The 24874-nt window shown below is 33.2% G+C and overlaps 1 protein-coding gene across 1 annotated transcript in view; it reads right to left on the minus strand.

The window, feature by feature from the left end:
• Positions 1-24874, minus strand: part of LOC130899764 (protein sickie) — a 551159-nt gene that overhangs the window by 512618 nt on the left and 13667 nt on the right. The window contains exon 2 of the mRNA XM_057809948.1: positions 9467-10110. Coding sequence (XP_057665931.1) covers positions 9467-9553 — 87 coding nt within the window. The 5' untranslated portion in view covers positions 9554-10110. The remainder of the gene's footprint in view (positions 1-9466; positions 10111-24874) is intronic.

Here is a 24874-nt window from a genome sequence, read left to right on the forward strand (position 1 = left end):
CAAGAATTAGTCTAAGAGGTCCAGATGGACGTAATCAAATTCGAAGACGGCGAGGAGAAAGATTTGCGCAGTCTTGTATCATTCCCAGGGAGTCGTTCCAAGAAGGATCTATCATGTTTTGGGGAGGAATTTGTTTTAATGCCCGCACATAATTAGTGTCATTTCCTAGACCCACCGTTAACGCAGCAAGATATATAACTGACATTCTTGAAAATCACATCGTTCCGTTTATGCCATTTATTGGTGATGATTTTCGTTTAATACATGATAATGCTAGACCACACGTCGCGTTCTGAATTAATTCTGAATTCTGAATGTCTGGGACTTTTAAAACTCCGCATTCGTCTTCGAAATCCATCTCCTCAAAATTTAAATGAGCTTGAGCAAGCGGCATTAGAGGAATGTGAGAATATACCTCAAGAAGTGATACAGCACCTAATTGAAAGCATGCCAAGGAGAATGTTAACAACAATTACATCCAGAGGCGGGAATACACGCTACTAGCGTTTTAAAAAAAGGAATATTATTGTTTAGAATGAAAGTTTTATTTTTAAGAAGATTTGGTTTTATTGTAATGTTTTTATTTTTTTTTTCTCATTAAAATTCACTCAAAATTACTACACATTTCTTATTATTGCGTCAAAATGATTGAAAAGAAGTAAAACAATTTATTAAACAGAAAAATATTTTCAAAAATAGGGGTGGTGCGTTATTTTGACCACGAGTGACATAACCGTGAACACAAATCCCTGATGTCAATCGAACTCGTAAATGTGTTATGGGTTGTTGTTATTCTATGTGCTGGTGGATGAAAAGCAACTTCATATATACAAAACGAAGTTATAAAAGCTCTTGTGGACTCCAATGCAATTCTGTATGTCATAATAGGATCAGTTCTGCTTCTTCCCGTTATTTCTCCCATAATAGGTTTACCGTCTGCTCCTTGTTCTATGTGTTCCCTAATCTTGACTCAATATTATCACTTCACCTCTTTTTTCTTGGTCGACCTCTACTCTATGTTCCAATTGGAGATTTATCCCTTGCTACTTTTACAGTCTATCGTCTGTCATTCGACTAATACGTTGGCTCTATTATTTCTTACGCTGTGACATCCATTCGTTTATGTTATCCATGTCACTTGATTTTCTCCACCACATTACGTTTCGAAGACAGCCCGCGACCTTATTTCCTCTCGTTATGTCATCTAATGGGATCTTTTGATGTTATGCATATATTTTTTACAGTCGAAATAATCATATTATACTGATCATATCTTCCTGATTTGAATACTAGAGTTTTAAATTCTTGGTCAAAACTTCTATGAAGAGAGACAAAAAAATCACGTCACCTCGTGATGTTTTCTAGCGACTGAATTACGAACAGAAAGATATGAAAATCAGACATGGTTAATATTCATCGTAAAGTGTACGAACGGAGAATTGTCATCAAATTTTTGACGAAGTCACCTGTAATGTCCAAAAAATTGAGAGAAGTACACGGAGAGGAATGTTTATGGACATCGTGTGTATACCAATAATTAAAATGGTTGAGAGAAGGTCGTTAGTCAGTAAAATATGACTAGAGGCCTTGTGCACATAGAACAGTGCACACAGCTAACAATGTTTAGCGTTTTCTGACGCTGTTTCGTTCTATCTGCCAAAGCTTATTCCAAAAACGTAAGCCACCTAACAAAAAAATTTGCGTTGTTCAGTTTTTGAGGATTTTCTTGACGCCGATGGACGCGACTGGATGGAAATTCTAGCAATTAACGATGAAAGTTTGATTTTCCTATATGACCGAGAAACCCGGCAACAAGGTAAGCAATGGGTTGAAGGAGGAGGATAATATTCACAGCAAAAATACTATACTCATTTGCTTTTTCAATATCCATATCCATGAGAAAAAGGCAAATAGTTACTGGAACTTTCTGCCTGAACGTTCTTAAATGACTCTGTGGTAGGATTCTGCATATTCTTCGCCACGATAACGAATTAACGCATTCTGACGCTGCGGCGGACTTCTGGTTATCTATCAGATTGAGACTAACAATGAAAAGGAATATGAGTCGATTGAATCTATTCACCAGCAGACAATGGCGGTTTTAAGGACATTGACATCGGCAGACTACTAAATTTGGCACCAGAAGTGGGAAGAGAGATGGAGCAAGCAAGGCTTGCTTGAAGATCGTTACTATGAAAGAAGTACTATTATCCTTATATTTGTACTTTTGAATATATCTCTTCATATTTATAGTTCCTACTCACCTGTTGCATTATAGTTGTTACCATTATTTCATCTTTGATGGTGTATTATTCTAATGTATATGATTCAGATTCAACAAGTGCCAACGATTAAATTTTCTCTAATTTCTAGACTAGGAAGATATATTACAAATCTTGACATAAATAACTACGATAATTAATCTTCTCCTCTTTCAATTAGTTTTGAAAATAAATCACGAAAGATTTGTCAAAAACACGATTCAGAAACGATGCATCAGAATGAATTTATTTCATGCATTCGGCACAAACATGAAACTTGACACTAAATTAGTAAGCTATAAATATATTTTTTTAGTTGGGTAGTACGAAGTTTTAAAATAAATAGAGCTAACCTACATTTCCGACATATAATCTCTCCGTCGTCATTTTTCGAAAATACACCAAGAGAATTTTCAAAACAAACTATTTCTATAAATAATTCGAAAGTTTGTGAATGTAAAAGATGAAGGAAAAATAGACATTGAGGTATCAGTTACAACCGTATTGACAATTTACTCTCAAGATCATTCCATTGAATGCATTATGAACTAATAAATACACTTATGACTCCATTCCTCTTATTAAGTGGTAGAAACTTACACTAACAAGATTACCTTATTTTTAAAAGTACACTATTCACTATTAAAAACTCTTTGTTATGAAGAAGGAAGCTCCTAACCTCTATAGTAGTCAACTGCGCTTCGTTAAAAACATTATAAATAGTTTGTAGTTTATCTTGAAACTAATTGAACAGCAGAGCAAAACTAAGTTACGGAATCTGAAATTGCTTAGGATAGTATTCTTAAAGATAGGGAATAAAACTTTATATTAAATTCTCTATGTATGGTTTTCTTTTCTTGAAACAGTGGAATGAAGACTTACATTGTCGGACGTGTGTTTTGATAACCAAATTGTCGTATTCAGTGTCTTCAGGTGAAGTAATTTAACTTAACCTTCAGGCTCTGAAGACGATAACTTGTGTGAAAATAGTATTCAGTATGAATACCTATCACCAATAATTCCAGTAGGGTACACCGATTTTGGGAGAATAATCTTTATATATATATATATATATATATATATATATATATATATATATATATATATATATATATATATATATATATTCCTACGACCACTCATTTTTACCTAAGAAAATAGCTTATTTAACACATGTACTAAAAAATAATAATATATTGAAATGCTTCTTTTTCTTATGTTTTATATGGTCTCGAACGATAGAGAGAATACGCGAATACAATATGAATCTGGCAGGGTGCCGAAATACAAAAGGCCAAATTTAAGAAGAATGAAGAAGTAGACAGTATAATTTTTTGAGGTTATATTAGTGTTTACAATAAAAATTGAACGTTTGTTGTGATTCGTGTTCAAATACTATTATCTGTAAGATAATTTAAATGTTAAAATTAAGTGTTATTAGCATTTCTAGGTAATGTAAAAGTAATTGAATGAAAATTCACTCTCCATAGTGAAGAAAAACATTCTTTATGACTGTTATGATTGTACTAACGGGTAAGTTCCAAGTTTTAAAATTATATTAAGTAGGCTGTAGTAATTATTGTCAAACACACTTGCAGTCATTTGTAAGTATTGTGCTAGAAAAAAAATTGATTCTAGTGATTTTGAAAGTACTCCAGAAATAATAGTAGATGCTATAAACACTTAACTAGCAAATCTGCGAAATCTAGATTATGGTTTCAATGTGCTTATGATGAATTTATTGAATGGAGACAAAGGAAACAAAGAAAAGGTTCGATTTCTAAGAATGTACTTCCGACCTATATAATGAATTGAAACTATTTTATCTATTGAGCATAATGATGACTATAACCCAATAAAAGTCAAAGTCCTGTCGCGGCAGCTCACACAATTGACTATAAACGATATACAGGATTCGATTACAGCTGATTACAGCTACTGTGATGAAAATAACTAACACAAAAAATCATATGTTCAGAAAATTCTCAATTACTGGATAGTTTTATAATATATCTAAAAAATATGCTAATCTTATGCCACGAATCACTCAACTAAAATGTTTTTTCAATTATAAAAATGAAAAATGCACCCAGCAAGTTGTGGGTATAAACAAAATAGGCAAAGTGTCAAAGATAGTGGCAAACTTTTTAAATCTTCCGAATCCAGAACAATATACTTGCCACACCTTTAGGCGTTCTTCTACAACAATTTTGGTAGATGCAGTAGCAAATCTTGTATCTTGCAAAGTATACCTGATTATGACAACTCTATAATCACAAATTTCTCAGTTTCACTCGTAAATTTCACATTCAAAATAAAATAATCTGATATGTATATTACAAAAATAGATTGTATCCACCCAGAAGCCTATAAATAAGTTTACTGTTTTATTCAAATTCTTTTCGCTTCATTTGAATTTTTTTCTTCTGTTTCGAAGTTTGGATTAATTAACTAGAATCTCCTGAAATATTAATAGAAATCACATAAAGAAATTGGTCATGTGCGAGATTCATGGACTGAGATGTAAGGATAATTTACTACATAAACTGCTTATGTTCCGTTGATATAAAATTTGAATCTAAAGTAAAGTAAAGCTAAAGTATCATTATCATCTTCAGATATTGATATGGTGAGCTCGGATACATCAAATATATTACATCAGTCAATAAGCCGTGTGACTCACACACAGATTGCACGGCCATTATCGAATCCATATGACGTTTACGAAGTACCAGGTTTCAAAAGGCTGAGTAAAATTTCATGGCATTTCAATTAGCCAGGAAAAAGTGACAGTCATTAAAGTGAAGCGACTTTTGCTATTTTCAAAACAATGAATTCAAAATAATTTCATGTGGTAATTTATTATTCTATTTAAACGTGGTCTTACAGATAACGATGATGGTGAAGGTTCTGGTCTTTCATTCGAGGTGGTGACTCCAGAAGACATAAAAAAGTCCCCCCATTGGTTATATCTAATCGTAAATTGAAATTTTGTGAGATAACTGAGGCTGTAAAGATATCAGAAGGAAGTGTATTATGTACAGACATTTGCCATGAGAAAGCTTTTTTCAAAGTGGGTGCTGCGTTTCCTCTCAGTTGATCAAAAACATGTTAATTATTCAGAGCAGCGAATGGCCATGTTTACAAAGATTTTTTGCGTCTTTATATGACAATGAATGAAACATGGCTCCATAACTCTGGATTCAAAACGATCAGCATCTGGGTGAACTGCAGCCGGTGCAACACGTCAAAAGCGTCCAAAGGCACAACAGTCAGCTGGGAAGGTTATGGCTTAAGTATTTGAGGATGCGCATGGAATATGTTCATCGACTATCTCCAAAAGGGAAAAACAATCAGTAGCGAATACTGCATTGAGTTGTTGGATGAATGCAAAAATCAACGAAAAACGGTCTAATATGTCGAAGAAAAAACCACTGTTTCACCAATACAATGCACTTTTTTACAAGTCGATGGCAATGATGGTTCAATTGGAAGCATTACACTTCAAATTGCTTCATCATCCTCCGTATAGTCCAGATCAGTGATTACTAGCTATTCGCTGATCTCAAAAAATGCTCGCCTGTAAGAAATTCAGCTGAAATGAAGAAGCAATTATTGAAACTGAAGTCTATTTCAAGGCAAAGACAACTCCTTCTACCAGCTCGGCATCCAGAAAATAGAGAAGCGTTGAAATAATTGTATGTCTCTTGAAGGAGAATACCTTGATGAATAGAATCGATTTTTGGTAAAAAATGGGTTTTTCCTTAGTTAGTCACAAGACTTATTGAGTGATGTGTTAGCCATCGATACACTTTGTATAAATAACCTGTATAGACCATTTCTCATATCACACAAGATAGAAATTCAAACATTACGAGTTGTTGCATAAATGCAGCAAATAATATTTACTTAATTCTAATACAATTTCTGCAACTAGTATGTGCACATTATAAACAATAAATTGTTAATTTTTTATGGCTACAACCATGATCGAAATCGTATTTAAAACATGGGAAAAATATTATATAGAAAGAGAACTAGGTATGGAAGTTTGTTCTATTAGGACAAAGAGAGAAAGAGCATAGGTATCCCATTCTCTATTTCCCTCTTTTCTATTCTAATTGAGAAGAGGAGAATAACAAGTTTTGAATTTATATGCGAGTAGAGAGAGATAGAGAGTTGTAAGCCGATACTCTTTCTCTCTCGTCTAATAGTACAATTTTACTTATATGCCACTCACTTAATATTCTCTCTATGACTCCAAAGTTCGCATAAGAAAAGACGTGGAGTTTTTGTTACAGAAGTGCAACAAGATGACATAAAGATAAATGCCAATTGTTCCACACAATAATTCAACCAAGCAGTTTTATATCAGGCAAATGTATATTATGTATACTGGGTGTCCCAGAAATTGCACGCCAGGCTGACACGGGAGGTAGATCAGCTTTAGATCTATCAAATAAAAGCAACATGACCTCAGTAAAAGTTTTTTAGTTTTCGAGATATTAACACTTTTAGGTTTTTTCAGAAAATCTCTACTTTTTGCCCTATTTTTGTCTGTTATGGGCATAAAAAACCTCTAATTTATAATTCTTTTTTTTCTGGGCTACCACTAATAGTTGGTTGAGACAACCCAGTATTCATTTTAATAAAAAGTAGCACGACATTAACAAAAAAAAACAACTCAATGTTACCTTTTGTTTCAAAGCGAAAACCTTAACTAAAGTTTGGTTAGCGACTGTGAAAAAAAATGTACCACACTGAGTCAGAAAATGTTCTTAAAAACTAGCCTGCTTAATGCTCATTCCAAAATGGTACAACATTTATAGTTTTTTTTTTACTAAAAATTGAATAATACCACGTTTTGTCATTGAAGTCGTAATTCTTCGAAATTAAGAAACTAAAAAATAATAGTTTTAATTGAATGTGCAGCCTTCTTTTGTCTCCATATCACTGAGAAACTGAATGACCTTAAACATTTATTGACTATCTCGCTCACACTCATTGTTCGGTCGGTAACGACGTTACGAAGAGGATCAGAGGTAATACCTGCGCACTGCACCGCAGGGGCGCAGGGTAAATTTAGTACTGCTCCTTGTGTTTAGTGCTACACACGTGTTCTTTAATTCCTTCGTCTTGAAGTTTCGGTTTGCATTTTTACGATAACTTCGCATTAACTTGGATTCCGTTTTGCTAGTGTTTGGAATTAGTTTATTGGATACAGTTTCATAACGACGACTTAGCGCTCTTAGTGGACTCGATTTACTTTGTGATTTGGACTGCTTTTAAGATGGCAAATGAACAACCTGTGCTTTTCACCTCTAGTGAGTACACAGTCATGTTGTTAATTTATGGTGAGACAAGAAGCGTTTCTTCACGTGCTAACGTGAGTTATAACGCAAGATTGGCAGCGAGATTGTACTCGGAAAGATACCCTAACCGCAGGCGAGCATCCCATGAGATTATTCTTCGCACTGTCAATGCCTGCCGAGAAGGCAGAATCCCTGGCCAAAGAAGTTCTCAAGGAAGACCACGTAGTACTCAAGAGGATGAGGTTGTACTAGAACAAGTATCGGAGGACCCATCTACTTCATTAAGGGTAATCGAACGACGTACTGGCGTTTCTAAATCGCAAGCGCAACGAATTTTGAAGAGGTATGAATACCACCCGTACCATATTCAAAGGGTTCAAACGCTGTTAAGCAGTGATTATACAAAACGTGTATCGTTTTGTCGTACAATGCTGGAGAAGCATGAGGAAGACCCAAATTTTTTCAACTACGTCTTATGGAGCGACGAGTCGGCCTGTAAAAGAGATGGGTATCTTAATCTACATAATATTCACAGTTGGCAATTAGAAAATCCGCATGAAGTAAGACAAGACCGTTCGCAGCACCAATTTAAAATAAATTTATGGACCAGGATCCTCAATGGGCAAATAATTGGCCCATTCGAACTCCCTGCTACCCTTAATGCAGCAATGTATTTAGAATTTTTACAAAATGATCTACCCATTCTTTTGGAAGATGTGTCTCTTGAGACAAGAAGAAGAATGTGGCTGCAGAATGATGGGTGCCCTGCTCACTATGCCCGCGCAGTTAGAGCTTATCTGGATGACACATACCCAAGAAGATGGATTGGCCGGCTAGGACCAATTTTGTGGCCCCCACGCTCCCCAGACCTAAACCCACTGGACTTTTTCTACTGGGGATGTTTAAAAGATAAAGTGTACAGTAAACCAATTCGATCGGTCGATGAATTGCGGCAACGAATCAATGAAGCAGCTCGCGAAATTACTAATTTAAGTTTAGGACGTTTAAAGACACAGTTTTTAAGAAGATGCAAGTTATGCATAAGAGCAGGTGGCAGAAATTTTGAAAATCTGCTATAATAGTTTATTCAATGTAAATTCTGAATGGTAAATATTTATTTGAATGTTGTAATTGTAAAATCTAATGAAAATAAAAAAAATACAACCCCATGTTCTGTACCCAAATTATTTTGATGCCAGCCTACAACAACAATTATAAAAGGATAATGGATAACTCTATTAGACATTGCTAAACTAAAAAGCGATTACAGTAACTAAAAAGTTGTAAGTTGAAGACAAAAGTCGGCTTAACTTTGTATTACGTATTATTTTTTATTTGAAGTATTGCGAAAGTAGTACGACTTCAATGACTATACTTGATATTATTTAATTTTTAGTAAAAAAAAGCTATGAATATTATACCATTTTTTAAAGAGCACTAAGTAGGCTAGTTTTTAAGAACATTTTCTGACTCAGTCTGGTACATTTTTTTTTCACAGTCGCTAACCAAACTTTAGTTAAGGTTTTCGCTTTGAAACAAAAGGTAAGATTGAGTTGTTTTTGAATGAATACTGGGTTGTCTCAACCAACTATTAGTGGTAGCCCAGAAAAAAAAAGAATTATAAATTAGAGGTTTTTTATGCCCATAACAGACAAAAATAGGGCAAAAAGTAGAGATTTTCTGAAAAAACCTAAAAGTGTTAATATCTCGAAAACTAAAAAACTTTTACTGAGGTCATGTTGCTTTTATTTGATAGATCTAAAGCTGATCTACCTCCCGTGTCAGCCTGGCGTGCAATTTCTGGGACACCCATACATATGTATGTATGCTATGATGAGAAATTCCAACAAAAAGGTATTATACCCAGTTTTTTCCATAAAATAACAAACTTACCTGTACTATACTTTTTGTCTGCTTAGTGATATCATCAGTTGACCCCTGCGCCGACCTAGGAGTCTTAATACACCCAGGAAACATCATGTGATTATTCTTCTAACGTTACAATTACTTTGACTCGAATCCTACAGTTATCCTTCGATTACTTTGCCAATATTCCTTGTAATTACGGTCGAATGCATCCTTCGAGTCCTATAGAATAACATTACAAGAATCCCTTTTTTAGCAGTCCTTCTCTGTATCGTATCCTGCCCCTTGCTTTTAGTATCACAATGTGGCGGGAAAACCGCCGTTGTCCTGGATAGTCCCGCTGTTATCCTTCCGTTATCCTTAAATTAGCTTTAGTCCATTTATCGCGCATTGTCCACTATTTGGCACTTCACTCACTGAAAGGTTCTCATGTTATTTAATGAAGCTTTAGTTTTAAGCACTTTTAGTTTAGATTTAGTTTCAAATAGAGGAAATCTAAATCGGAAGTCACTGAATAGAAGTACATATTTAGAAGTTTCGTTATAGAATATATTTCAAACTCTTTAAAAAATAGTTCACTTGAATTTTTCACTACTTGTTCTTCATTATTGATCTATTAACATGAATAAAATGTTTTTCATGGAAATATCTTTGACGTTTTGGTTCAAGTTCTGAAAAAAAAAATTGACTGTAATAAACCTAGCAATAACCGACTTTTATTTAGTTTTGACAAAATTTTTAATAATTTGTGGTAATTATATGCGTTGTTGTGATTTAATTATTTATTTATGTTATTTCATTCGTTTTATAGTATTGATGACTTCTCGATGTATTAAACAAATATTTACTGACGCCTTACATTCAAATGGATGTATACCAATATTTGCTTTTGATTGAAAAAATATTGAATAATAACCAACCGTCAAGTTTACCAACTAAGCTCTCGATATTTACTTCAACAACTACCATATCTACAACTTCAAAGCAAAAGATTGTCAATTACAATTACAATTACAATTCTTATTTTAAATCATTTCAATTATATCCTGTTTTAGGGATGCACCGAAAAAGCTCCAATACTAACAGGTATTCGACAAGGTGACAGTTTGAGTTCATTCTTGTTCAATTTAATTACGTATAAAATGATTAATAGTGTAAAAGAAGTTTTTGAAGGATAGAGGGAAAGAAGATTAATAAAATATTATGCTACGCCTACGACGAAATCTTGATAGCCGATAAAGAGGATGACCTACAGCGTTTGCTATATCGGTTCCTAACAACAGCCGAAAACCTCAATATAAATATATCTGTAGAAAAAAAGAATCAATGGTAATAGCAAAAGAGTCTACAAGATGTAAACTAGCTATCAACGACAACCCCTTTCATCAGTGTATGCAAACTTAAGAGTTGAGATTACAAGCGCCAAAAACGTACAACAAGTAAATACGGTTTAAGAATATTTGGTTATCTGTTGGACCTCATATGGAAAAACAAATCTATGTCCACCGATAGTAAAGTCCCCATATACAAAACAATCTTAAGACCTATACTTACATATGCCGGGAAAACTCGAGTGGATACAACAAAAACGCACCAGCAGAAATGGAAACTTTAAGAATTATTAAAGACGTGAGCCTAAGAGATCAAATAACAAGCAAATATTTAAGAGAAAATCTCAAAATCTAGGATATTGTATTATTCACGAGATCGAAATGATGGGCTAAATGGACAAAGGATGAAAAAGCAACTAAGAAAAAACCTCCCGGCGGACCTCCTAAGAGGTTTCATGAAAGCTAGACATCTACTTTTCAAGAGGCTGAATAGTAGAAGAAACAAGACTAAGTCTTAAGAAAATAGAAATAAGAAGAAGAATACTTGACATTGACAATTTGCATAATTATATTAAGCAATAGGGAAATTTAAAATACGAATATCAAAATAGAATCAAAATAAAAATCTGTTCCAACCAACAAAAATGATTTTTCCATTTCAAAAATATGTAACAGCCATCAGTTGAATTAAATATACACCCCACAAAAATTATCGCATCACTCATTATTTTTTAAATATTTCAAATGTATCTCCTGTTTTTCAAATTTTATTATAATTACGAATTAAAACACCAATAGATACGCCTTTTGCATTTATTTTATATCAGTTTGATCTACAGAAGACAAAAAGTTTAATTTACCAAAACATAGAAAAAAATTGTATAGAACATCTATAAAAAAATGAACGGTGCTTAAACCAAAACCAGCCAATGAATTTTTAATAGTGTGTGTTGCCTCCCCTCGCTCTAATTAAAGCTTCCATTCGGCTTGGAAGGTTTCTAACAGGTTCTGGACGTATCCTTGCGGCATGTTTTCCCAGAAGTAAAAAAGAAGAAGTTAAGATCCGGGCTATGTGCATGTCAATTCAGGGTGGGTATCTCGACCTCTTCCAAGTACTGCCGAACCACTCTATCAGCGTGTGGACGAGCAATATCTTGCATTAGCACCGATATGAGGCATATAGGGCACTACATGGGGTTCTAGGATATTGGTTATGTACCTGTCAGCATTTGGTCTTCCATTATACACTGGTACTAACTCCGTGCAACCCTCGAAAGAAATTCCTCCCCAAACCATGATAGAGTCACCACCAAAGCTTTCAGTTTGACAAAAATTAGCCTGATCGTGCCGTTCATCATGTCGCCTATATACTGGTACACGCCTATCTCATGAATACAGACAAAACCTTGAATCATCCGTGAATAAAATGTTGGACCAATCTTTAATATACAATTTACGTGTTGTCGAGTAAATTCCAATCTTGCTACTCGATGTTCTCTGATAATAAGTGGACCTCTAGCTGGCACTTTGGCTCGTATACCTGCTTCTCTCAGCCTATTTCGAACTGTTTGTAGGCTTATTCGGACATTACGAGCAGCCAACAGATCTGTTTGCAACCTTCGAGCGGTAGTATGCCCAATTCTTAACGCCGTTAACCTCAAATAACGATCATCTACTACCGAAGTTACCCTTCCACGGCCTTGTCCGGGTCTTTTAGTTAGCTGCTCTGTTTCTTGGTAGCGAATAACAACTCTGGATATGGTGCTTTTTTAAACTCCAATTACCCTGTCGACGTATCTGCGGCCATCTTGTACGATCTCGATGATTCTAGCGGCTTCTTCATTCATCACATGTCTTGTTAAACATTGAGGCACATCCATTATTAACAAAATAAATTCAAATTTTCACTATACAATAACCCAATTTGCTTAGAAAGTTCTCGATCTCAATGCATTCTCCGAGATATTTTTGCTTTCAAAAAAATTTGTAAGAAATTGTGATATTTTTTTGTCCATGATAAGAAACCAATAAATATCTATTAAGTTGATACATATACAGATTGTCCCAAAAAACTAAAATTAATATTAAAAATATCCTAAAACACCAGTGATGCAATAATTTTTGTGGGGTGTATATTTATATAATAGAACTATAAACTCAAACTGTTTAGGTCTTTGTTATCAGTGATAGCTATTTCGTTTCTATGTATGTGAACCATTTTAAAAATTCTTTTCTTCTTGTATTTGATTCCGTTTCAAGAATTCTTCAATTTTTATAACTGTAAATATATTTTTTTGATATATCATGATTTATAAATGCAGTTCTATTTTTTCATCGTATTGATGACCTTCTAATCTATTTCTTCAATACTGATATGTCTACCTTATGTAAGTAAAATAGCGTTACAATCATTACAAGATACTTGATATAAAGTATTACTTTTTTTGTTTCAGATTTTAGATTAGTGAAATATTTCGATGCACTTCCAACTGAAATGAGACAAAAACAATGCAAACTAACCTTAAAGATGAACAAAATGAACGAAAATTAAAAGCGGCGTAACTTTTGCCTCAATTGATTCCGCCACCTACATACCAGTGTCATTTGAGTTCCTGACACTTTGTTGACCTCAATCAGTTTATTGCTGGCGCAAAAATGCAGTCTCACCTAAAATTTCTCGTTATCAATATCGTGTGTCGTGATATCGAGTGAAACACCCCAATAACTTGAAGCCTTCCTCATTAATGTTTGATTATAGACAAAAAGTTATTGGCGCAAAATAATGGTTGATATGTCGAATTGATAAGCGTCCTTTTTTCCATAAGACATACCTATTGTTTGCAACAGATGAATCCTCGAGTTTAAATTAGTCTGTCATTTGAATTTGTTAGCCGTTGTTCATCAAAGAGCTGTAATCTGTTGAATTAATTGCAAATTTTTTCTATAAATAGAAATAACACTTCATTCACAACTGTAATTTGTTTATGAGTGTTTTTGGGGGTATATAAATTCAGCGCTTTTGATATTTTGAGGTTAAGTTTATGTCCAAATCAATATTTTCTTCATCACTGCCTTCGTGATCATCCTCTCGTAATAATCTTCTTGTATCTTCAGGTTCCTTCACTTTTTTGGGGATGCAATCCCCTAGTTCCCTTGCTCTCTGTCGACGTTTTCGAGCTGCATGAATCATAGCTGCATCTGGAATAGCTCCTGATTCTAATATTCTCTTGAAATTATCTGGCTTGTTGAATCTATGAGGTTCTTCATCTTCTTTTCCTGCACATATGGCATCTCTGCCACTAAGAATGACTGGAGGTGGTGTGGAAAGTTTTCTGTGACTAAAATTTATAAATAAAACAAAATCATCAGTAATTATTGCAGTTTTTTCCTTGCTCTTGAAGCCCTCTTTTTTAACTCTAACTTCATTCTTTTTATTTTATTTCTCGAAAATATATGTAAAGATTTCAAGTCAACTTGAAATAATTTGCATTTTTCTTCAGCATCAAAACTTTGAGCGTTTTTGGAGTTTTGTTGCATTTGGCTTACATTAAACAAAGAAGAAGAAGATTACTTCCGATTATGTTTTCGAGCCTTAGTTGTGAAATTAAGCAGATTTCAAACTACGTGATCAGAGTGTTATATTTAGAAAAAGAAGGGCACGATAATTTAAATTTTTTATATGTGCAATATTTTGTATTACATTTCATCTAATTACAATTCGGTGGCAATTCATGAGCTGGTAATTACAGCGAAGCTTACTAAAATAGTTTCATCTATCTCAAATCCAAAATCTTCTGGGTTTAATTTGTTACGTAGTAATTTTGAAATGTTAATTTGCTCGTAAGTAGCATAAAAAGCTCTTAAAATATGGTATCTGATATAATTTGAACTAGGTGGCAATTCCATATAGTTTTACTTTAAAAAAAGTATTGCTAACACGTACATATTAGTAATAATCTTTTGCCCAGTATGGAATTTTATATATTCCATAAAATTTTAAGGGTTATATGTAAAAATAAAGTTGTAAATTGAAATATATATCATTATTTTCCTTATATAATACTTGCAAGGATAATTCTGATACAACATTAAATTTATTAGTTTCCTTTATAAATTAAAAAATGGATATTTATAAGGTGTGTAAGGTGCAATAAAACAATGAAATAATGAATATATTTTAATATTAATATATTTTTGAGACCATAAAAAATTAATTTCAATTAAGTTGCTGTAAAGAAGTGATCGCCAGTTTAAAAACTGCATAACATTACAAGTTGAAAACATAATTGAAAGTGGTCAAACTGTTTGTTTTGAGTAGCTACTTTAAGATGCATCTCGTTTTTTTCAAATTAATATACCCTTAAATTACTTATAAATAGATTACGGTGCTTTTTTTCTTGAAAATTTGTACATTAAAACTTCTGTTACTTTCTAACAGATAATATTTAAATGATCTACTACATTTCAATTTGAAGCTTAAACTTCAACGTTTAGAATGAGCTGCTTTAAATTTTTCTACGTCATGTAGGAATCACATAATGATTGATAAAGTGAAAAAAACTGAGCAGATCTTTTTTGTAGAACTTTGTAAAACAAATATTTTTTATTTGAAACTTACTCCTATATCTCTCTTTGTTCATGAGATTAAGCTTTATAAACAATTAAATTAAATCGATTCCACGCATCAAAAAACATAGAAAAATGTTCTAGTGGTGAGGGAATTACTGTGCTATATGTTAAGTTTGAAATTATATAATTATATTTAGTTCTTCACTTAATCCATGTTTCTTTGTATTGTGTTTTCTCCAGCATTGTTGAATCCATCTATTTTGACCCTTATTTTTTTGATATTAGATTAATGTTGGTATTTCATAATGGTAAACAAAACTAAAGGAAAAAATGGCAATAACGTTCATTACAGCAATATTCTATGTTTTTTATTTTAATAGTTTGGGATTTATTAAAATATAATTTCAGAGCTATAGATTCACTGCTCTATAATAGTTGAATTGTTTGTTGAATTGAATTAGTTTCTTCTAGAAATACTGTGAGTGTTATTGTTTTGTTTCAATTGCTCCAACAACTTCCAAACTCACTATTTTTCATCTAAAACTTAGGAAATATCAATGGATTCACAGTGTCTGTCGTGTAAAATGAAGCACCACTTCATTTTTAGTTTTAAGATTGATACAACTGGCCTATAGGTTCAATTTTCTTCCTTGCTGTTCCTGGTCTATAAGATCTTCCATATCTAATCGAATTTATTTTTGGAGTAATTTGAGAGTGGACGTTCAAAGTGAAAATTCTATTACGTCGTTTTTCCTTCGCTCTTTTTTGAAGCATGTATTCACCGAAATTGATCAAAAGAAATAGAGTCGGGAGCGCACTATTTAGAAAGATATATATTTAGTTTTTTATCGTTGGACTGAAACTCTGATATATTCAAAATGATCAGTTACCGAAATAATTGAAATTTTCCACTAATTTTTGTGATGATTTTGATTACTACGAATAATTTGATACACAGGGTGCCCATAAGTAATGTGAACATATCTACGCTGTAAATATATCGAAAATTGAAAAGAATGGTGTATACAGTGTGTCTACTTAAGTTGTAACCATATGGAGAACTTTTTTAATAATGGTTTTATGAAAAAAGTTATTCTTGATGAAAAGTTCTGCATGGTCCAAAAGCTGAAAAGCAAATATCAGATATCAATTTTTTAAAGCAGTATACGAGGTTTCTCAAAAAATTTCAATTTTGTGCAAGAGTAAAGTATTTTTATTTTTCACAATTCAGAAAAATGTGTGATTTTGTGATTATTTACTAATAATTCCGTATTAACCATTCTGGCTAGATACAATCTCTCTTACATGTTAAAAATATGATAACCTTTCTATTTATTACTGTTTTTGAACAACCTTGCATACGTAATGAATACATAAGGGTTACTAAAATACCTCCTCCGTTGAGAGATTTATGCTATGAAGAACGCCTAAGAATATTTGACCTACCCACTCTCAGAGAACGTCGCTTTAGAGGAGGCTTAATAGAAACCTATAAAATATCATATCCACACTTGCGATTTGGACATTTTTCATGTAAATAAAAATCAGCAGTTGAGAGGGCATTAAAGAAAACTATCTAAGGTAAGCAACTGCAAGTTGCCCCGGAAGAACTTTTTGACAAATCGTATAAGATATGTGTGGAATGCATTAGAAGAAGAGATAGTGACTATTGCAAATAAAAACACTTCCAAGAACAAACAGAATGATGGACACTCAGCTACAAACAATCAAATTGTGCACTACTTTTAGTAGACTGAAAAGTGCGAACAGTATTCTGAAAAACTTTCATGTTTAAATTTATGAAACAATAGTTTTTTTCAGCCGCGGATTATTGTCAAACAACAATTATAATAATAATTATTATTTATTGTACAAGTTGAAAAATCCATACAAAGAATATATATTAAACAGAAACTAACATAATTAAATTTTAATTCAACGTCAGCTTCGACATATCCATCTTCTCTTTGTAAATATGTAATTGTTCTTTTATCAAACTTTTGTATCACTTTTCGTATCATATGGGAAGTAATTGTTTGGAATTCTTCAGCAATATTCCTGTCCAAATGGTCTACATCATCAAATGGTCCCCGCTGATAAACCCAAATCAGCAGACCTAGGAGGTGAAAAAATGCCTGAATACCTGTGAATCACCTTCCCATTAAACATATTTTCATGAAGCCATCTAACGTTTAATGTACTATGGATGGAAGCACCGTCTTGTTGGAACCAAATTGTCATACGTTCTTGTAACAGAAGGTCGTGCAAAAAATCACTTAATTGATTTTCTAATAATTGTAAGTATTGTGCGGCATTTAAAGAATGTCGTAAAAAAAGACCCAACTAATTTATTTCTGTACACACCACACCATACGTTCGTTTTAAAAGAATATTGAACTGTTGAATGCCTAATGTTTTTATGCGGATGTCTATTATTAAAAATATTTGCGGCTTCACTATGTGTTCTGTAATTGTCTCCCAAAATTAACACAAGTTCTATTTTTTCTTCAGATTGCATTAAATTTATTCTGCCTGAATAATTAATACGGAATGATTAATAAATAATCACAAAACCAGAATTTTCATAATAAATAGCTGTAATTGCATATTTGAATATAACTTTTAATTCAAAACAACTTTACTTTATAACATTTTTCTAAATTGTAAAATATAAAGATAATTTACTCTCGTACAAAATTTAAATATTTTGATAAACCTCATTTCTGCTTCAAAACTGATATCTAATGGTTGTATTTCAACTTATGGACAAAGCAAAACTTTTTACCAAGAATAAACCACTAATATAACAGTTTTCCATAGTTCCAACTTAAGTAGACATACTGTATAATTCTATAAATAGTGAAATTGCTCTACTTTCTTTTTATCATTCTTTCTTTGTATATTGAAGATGCTGTACGTTTTTATAATAAATAGTATGGAGAGTGTTATTTATAAAATTCTTTCACTGTTGGAAGCAAAAGCTCGTGGCAGCAAGGAAAGCAAGTGAAATTGAAGAGGGAAACCCAGTTAACAAGCAAGCAAAACGATTTTGGTTTGATCCCTTCAATAGTCGAGATTTGACGCTTGAAGATTTTTCGCGCTGAGGTCGTCTACCTGCGTGATATATTGAGATTACGAGTACAAGATAAGCAGTACAAGAAAACCTAGTACCAGCACTCGCCGATTATTGGACTTCCTTGGACCTTCTAGAGATAACGTACATTGCAATTCATTAAATCATTAGGTAAGGTCTATAAAAATTGTTGAAAAGTGCCACACGTTCAGTGAAGGTGTGTAAACAGCTCATTGTCCTGTCGAAAAATGATCGTTTTATTAAACGTATCATTTCTTGAGGTGGTTACACAAAAGAAAATTACCAGAACCCATCGCAAAAAAGGTACATTTTAATGCAAAGTATTGTTTTGTGTCTGTTGGAATTATGAAGGTTTAATGTGCTTGGAAATCATTCGAAATGGTCGAGCTATCAATGCCGAGTAATATCGTAGAGAGCTGATGTATGTATGAGATTTTCTTGCAGAAATATCGAGGGTTATCTAACCGAGACCGGGCTCTCTTACAGCAAGACAATGATCAATAAAATACTGCGAAATTTTCGTGGAATAAAATCGAAGAACTTGGTGATATTGAACTCCTACTACATTGAAAGTTTAGTCCGGACATTGCACCATAAGATTTTCATATATTCAGAGCCATGGTGGCGAAATCCAAATAAGCTGTTAAAAATGCAGCGAGGCAATTTTTTGCATTTAAGCCTAAGTAATGATTTCACCAAGGTCTCAAAGAGCTTGCTGTTAGGTTAAAACCACAGAAAACGATGAAGAATAATTTTAATTTTTTTTTGGATTATCATTCAATGAAGAAAATGAACATTATACATGATATGAGACCCCCTCTATACTAAGTATTGAATATAAACAATAATAACGTTTACGATATATCAGTAAAGAGAAATTTGAATATTTCTTAGCACGGGATAAGAAATTTCCTCAACAATCTGACAATTTTTGAATGTTTTTCCGATACATTGTTCATAAAAATAAATCAAATAATTTTTAATTCTGAAATCTAGTTTGTCACTGGATATTTCACATCAGGAGCCTCGGTTATGAAATAAGTTTTTGGCGTCAAATTTTTTGCCTCTCTATATACATACGAGGATATATTGAAAAATTCTCAGCCTACTATAGAACCAAACAAAATTTTAAGGTCAAAATATTTTATTACTCCACATATTCTCCTCTTAATTGGATGCATTTATTACAGCGAACCTGCAACGTCTCTAGACCTTTCAAAAAAAATGTTTCTTCTTGCTCTGAAAACCAGACCTCTACAGTATTTATTACCTCCTCGTTGGAAGAAAATGTACGACCTTTTAAACTTTTTTTCAGTTGAGAAAAGAGATGGTAGTCGGACGGAGCTAAATCTGGTGAACAAGGGGGGTGTTCTAGTAATTCAAACCCGAAATCAGAAATTTTTTGCATGGCAACATGAGTTGTGTTGTGTTGTCCTGCAAAAACAAAGCACCTTTGGATAGCTTTCCGCGTCTTTTCTCTTTTTTCTTTCCCGTTAAACGGTCAGTAATGTCGAATAGTAATCTCCAGTTATTTTTCTACCCATATCCAAAAAATCAATCATGATTACTCCATGGCAATCCCAAAAAACTGAAGCAAGAACGTTTCCAGCAGATTTATGGACACCAAACTTCTTAGGTCTTGGAGAACCAGAGTGTCGCCATTCCATCGATTGTTGCTTTGTTTTTGGATCGTAGAAAAGTACCCAAGTCTCATCCATAGTAACAATTCGGTTTAAGAAGTCTACATCGTTTTCAAATCGAGCACAGATCGAACGCGATGCTTCTACCCTTGCACGCTTTTGGACAACATTCAAACAATTTTGGATCCATTTTGAAGCAATTTTTCTCATGTCCAAATCAACGTGAACTATATGATGAACGCGTTCGTATGAAAAATTCAGTACTTCAGATATTCGTTTTAGCCCAATTCGACGGTCTGATAAAATCATGTCATGAACTGCATCGGTATTTTCGGGGACTGACACAGAAACTGTCCTTTCCGACCGATCATCATCTTCAATGGAAAATTTACCTCTTTTGAAGCTTGCATTCCAATTTTTCACGGTCGCATACGAAGGACATTGATCACCAAGGATATTAAGCATATCTTCGTAAATCTGCTTACCTCCTAACCCTTTCAAATACAGGTACTTGATAATGGCTCGATATTCAAATTATTCGATTTTCACAATTTCAGTGAACATCTGTTTTCTTTCAATTTATTGCGTAACTCTAGTTTACTTTTTGGACGTCAAACTTTACACTGATACTTCTAATAAGTTTATTGTTCGTCTGTATGGTAACGCAATATTTTGTTTATGTAGGGAACTTGTCTAGGCTCGATATCAATACATCCTCGTATAATTACGATTGATGTTTAAGAAACTTTGTAATGTTGAGTGTACTTTTGCCACTGCCATGGAGTAGAAATTCCACAAACAGATTGCTTCATTCTTAGTGCTAAGTGCCATAAAATTAGCCAAAACTACATTTTCCGAAAACAACGAATTAATGTTGTCACTACTATATCAATATATGAACAAGTGGAAGATTCGGAATCACTTCTAGTGCAGCCATTGGGCATGTTATCATGGCCCCGATTGCGCATTTGCAAGACAGTCTTTTTACTTTCGAAAGATTGATTCTCGTGGTGTTTAGACTAGTTTTAGTACCCTAGACCAGAGGTTGGCAAAATGCGGCTACGGAGCCGCATGCGGCTCTTTGAACACTTGAGTGTGGCTCTGGCACAAGATTTCTACGGGCTTGTCCGACCTCTAATATTACCCTCCTGTGGACGAAAAAGCCGGTTAATAGTATGTAAGGTCATTTAATATCAGCATCCCTGACTGATGTCGATTATTATATATATTAGATCCTCTAATGACAAATATTATTTCAAAACAACCATTTTAAATAGGAGGGAAGCGTTTCTCAACAGGTATCAAGATTTTAAAAACAGCGAAGCGATCTTATCATTCGTCAAAACCCCTTTTATTGCTACGATAACAGATTTACAATTTTCTCCTTTTGGCAGCGACATTGGGAACTTGGAAATTACTGGATTTGAAAAACAAGGATATATGGAGATCTAAATTTGAACTTGAACTTTGTGTTGATTTGGAAATATTGTAGAAGAAAAAATGTAAACTAAGTTCTCAACCTAAGTGGTCTGCTTTAAAAAACCTGAAGAAAGAAGACTTGACCATGCAATATCAGTTAAAAAAACTTGCGTTTGCTGTTCTTTCCCTTTACGACTCAACTTATTCATGCGATCAATCTTTTTCAAGTATGAATCTTCTTAAAAACAAACAAAGAAGTCGTCTCATAAATGAGAACCTGGAAAAGTACCTAAAATTGAAAACAACAACCTACAAACCGAACTGGAGCAAACCTTCAAAGGAGATGCAAGAACATTTTTCGCATTAAGTAGTGTTTATATGGATGCTTTACTAGATATCAATTCAAATTTTTTATCAATGAATAAAGTTCATATAAAATATGAAATCAAGTTTTAGTCAATGTATCCATACTTTAACGAATCTCCAAAATTATGATCAATATTTACTTCATTTACAAATAGATTTCGCTCTCAATTTTTTTTAACCGTTTTAATTTTCATATTTGGCTCTTTGGCTAACAAGTTTGTCGACCACTACCCTAGACAATTGATTCATATTTGATTATTGTCATTATCATCGTGTACATTCACAAGAAGATATCAGGTAATAACATCAATTCTTGGAAAAGTTTGGGTACGGTAATTTCAGTCTTAGTCTGGATTTAATTTCGAAATGAGAGATGCTAAAGTTCATATGTCCTCAATAGTTTGATTTAATGATTCTATTGTTTCAAAAGTCTCATAAAAACTCAAAGTTTTTCAAACAGAAAGTTTAGGCCAAGAATGTCAAGACAAGTCAAAACTGTTGAGACTTTCAAACAAAAGCCTCAATTTTTCAAGGTAAAACAAAATAAAAGATAGATTCAAAAAACAATTTGTATCACTGAACCCAATAGGTCATCAAAGTTTTGAAGATAAATGAGACAAATGAACACACTACCCCTTCATCAACATACACACACATACACACAATTACACTGTCTGACGCTTGTTTCGATAACCAAATTATCGCCTTCAGAAACTGAAGGTGAACAGTGTTATTGTTTGAGTTAGTGTGGCAGTAGTGTATAGTGTGTTCAGCATTAATATCACCAAGAGGTCCAGAAAATCCAACTCAGTTAAATGAAACAGTAACAAGTGGCGTTTTTAATAACACAAACATGAATTATTCAAAAAAAAAGGTTGAAATGAGATTCTTGAAATGAAACTGTCCAATATCTTGACAATTAACAGCTGTTGAAATTCTTAACACACTTATTCGGACGTATCAGGTCAAATGGTATTGATTTCTTGACGAATAACATCTTATGTTTACTGAAAATGTTCTGGTCTTTTGGCAATTATATAACTTATCAAAAATAAATCTGTTGGAGTAAGATCTGATGTTCTACGCGGTCATTTGATAGACCCCATCTTCAATTATAATGATCTTTCTGGATATTTCCTCGTTTGGTAGATTCTGGTGATTATCAATAGAATATACGGACTAATTTTGCTACTATTCCTGAATATTTTACACCGTGTAAGTGTGTCAAAAGCTCAATCATGCAGTTTCCTTAACCATGGTCGTCAAGTCAGGCTTACAACTTCTTTACATAAAAGACGGTCATCGTTAAAGAAATAATAAAACGGGACTGGGAAAACAAGTACAAGCATGTAATGCCTCCATTGCTGACTTGTTTCATTATGTACGTATTTTTATAGGGAACGAGGTGTAGAAGCTACTCTACTGGTACAAACTCTGGGGTAGTTCATGAGTCATTTCTATAAAGTAAGGTTTAAAATATTAACAGTATAAAAGATTCCATTTTATAATATTAATGAAATAAAATGGAACAATAGATAGCGCAAAATTAATAACCTTCTATTAGTCATTATTACAGAAAAATTTCCTTGTACACTCCAGCGTGGCACTTTCAACTTCAATCCATTAAGTTTCACGATATCCATTCTAACGAAACAGAAACCTGCCCGTATTACAAATGTCTGCTGTTTATCAATAACAGGTAGTGAATTATAAGACAATTAATCATGCTCATGGCCCCCTCTAATATCAGAAGCTAAATCCCTTCTTCGTGTCTGGGCGGTAAGGCAGCTCCAAGATGACAAGAAGTTTGTATTTTGTGCGTGTGCTTCCAAGAACACGATTATTTGCCAAAGCAAAGGGAAGTTTTAAAGTATGATCGATAGATAAGGAAAAAGAAATATTGACTATGTATGTTTAACTTTGAAAAATATATTCTAATTACCGTGTGATAAGTACTTCAATCTTAATATTTATAAATTATTTTCTTTAATATAGGGCAGGTATTTAATTGAATTCAATATTTATTAGAATTATTATGCATAATAATATGGTGACTCTTTTAATACATAGTTGACTATATCTTGATATGGAAGAAAAGTCTTTACAGAAAAATAATTTAATTCATCATCAAAGTAGCCCCAACTTATATAAATCCCATTATCTATACGAAGTTTTCACAACTTGAGGGCTTAATGTCAAGCTTCAAGAATTATGTCAAAAAATTCTTTTCTACCTTGAAACTTTGTTCACGTGAATGTTTCTATATATTGAAAAATAACAAGAAGAGTAAATCGGGCGAATGGGGTGGATGTTCAATGGCTGTGTGAGTTTTTTAGAGAATTTTCAGAATGACTGGATGAGATGACACTATAAGAGTTTTTAACGAAACGATTTATTTGGTGTTCTTAATGTCGGAATTTTCTATGTAACTTAATTTTATATCCAACGATACTTTGATTTTCCATAATGTGACGGTTATTAAATCAGAAGGTGGTTAAAAACTAATAAGGTTAATTGTAAGCTACGATTAATCCAAAACGTATAATTCAAGTCAATTAAAAAATAGGTCCCGTTAGAAACGCGACGCTAATATACAACATTTTATAACTATAACTTACGATTAAGTAAAGTCAAGGTTAACTAGCTAACTTAGCTCAAGACCAGCAGTGATTGTGTTAGTGTTAACAGTGTTCTCGAAGGTAAACATATTATTTTTATTTCTATTCTCTATTTTTATAATTGCACATTTTTTGTTTCAGCTTTTCATTTCCTCGGTGGAATTCCAAATAGTAGGCAGATTGAGGCTTGGAATCAACCAAGAAAAGGTGTGATTCGTTGCAGGGTGAAGGCAGATCGAGATCATGGAATCGGTCTTCACCCTTCTCTTGATAATGGCTCCAAATTGGGAACCGAAACGTCGATAATTTTCAAAATTCCAACGCGGTTCGATATATATCAGCTGAATAGATATGGAAAATTTTATTGCGGTTAGGCATACGTATATTACGGTTAATCA

Source organism: Diorhabda carinulata, chromosome 11 (genome assembly GCF_026250575.1).
Source record: "Diorhabda carinulata isolate Delta chromosome 11, icDioCari1.1, whole genome shotgun sequence".
Classification (NCBI taxonomy): Eukaryota; Metazoa; Arthropoda; class Insecta; order Coleoptera; family Chrysomelidae; genus Diorhabda; species Diorhabda carinulata.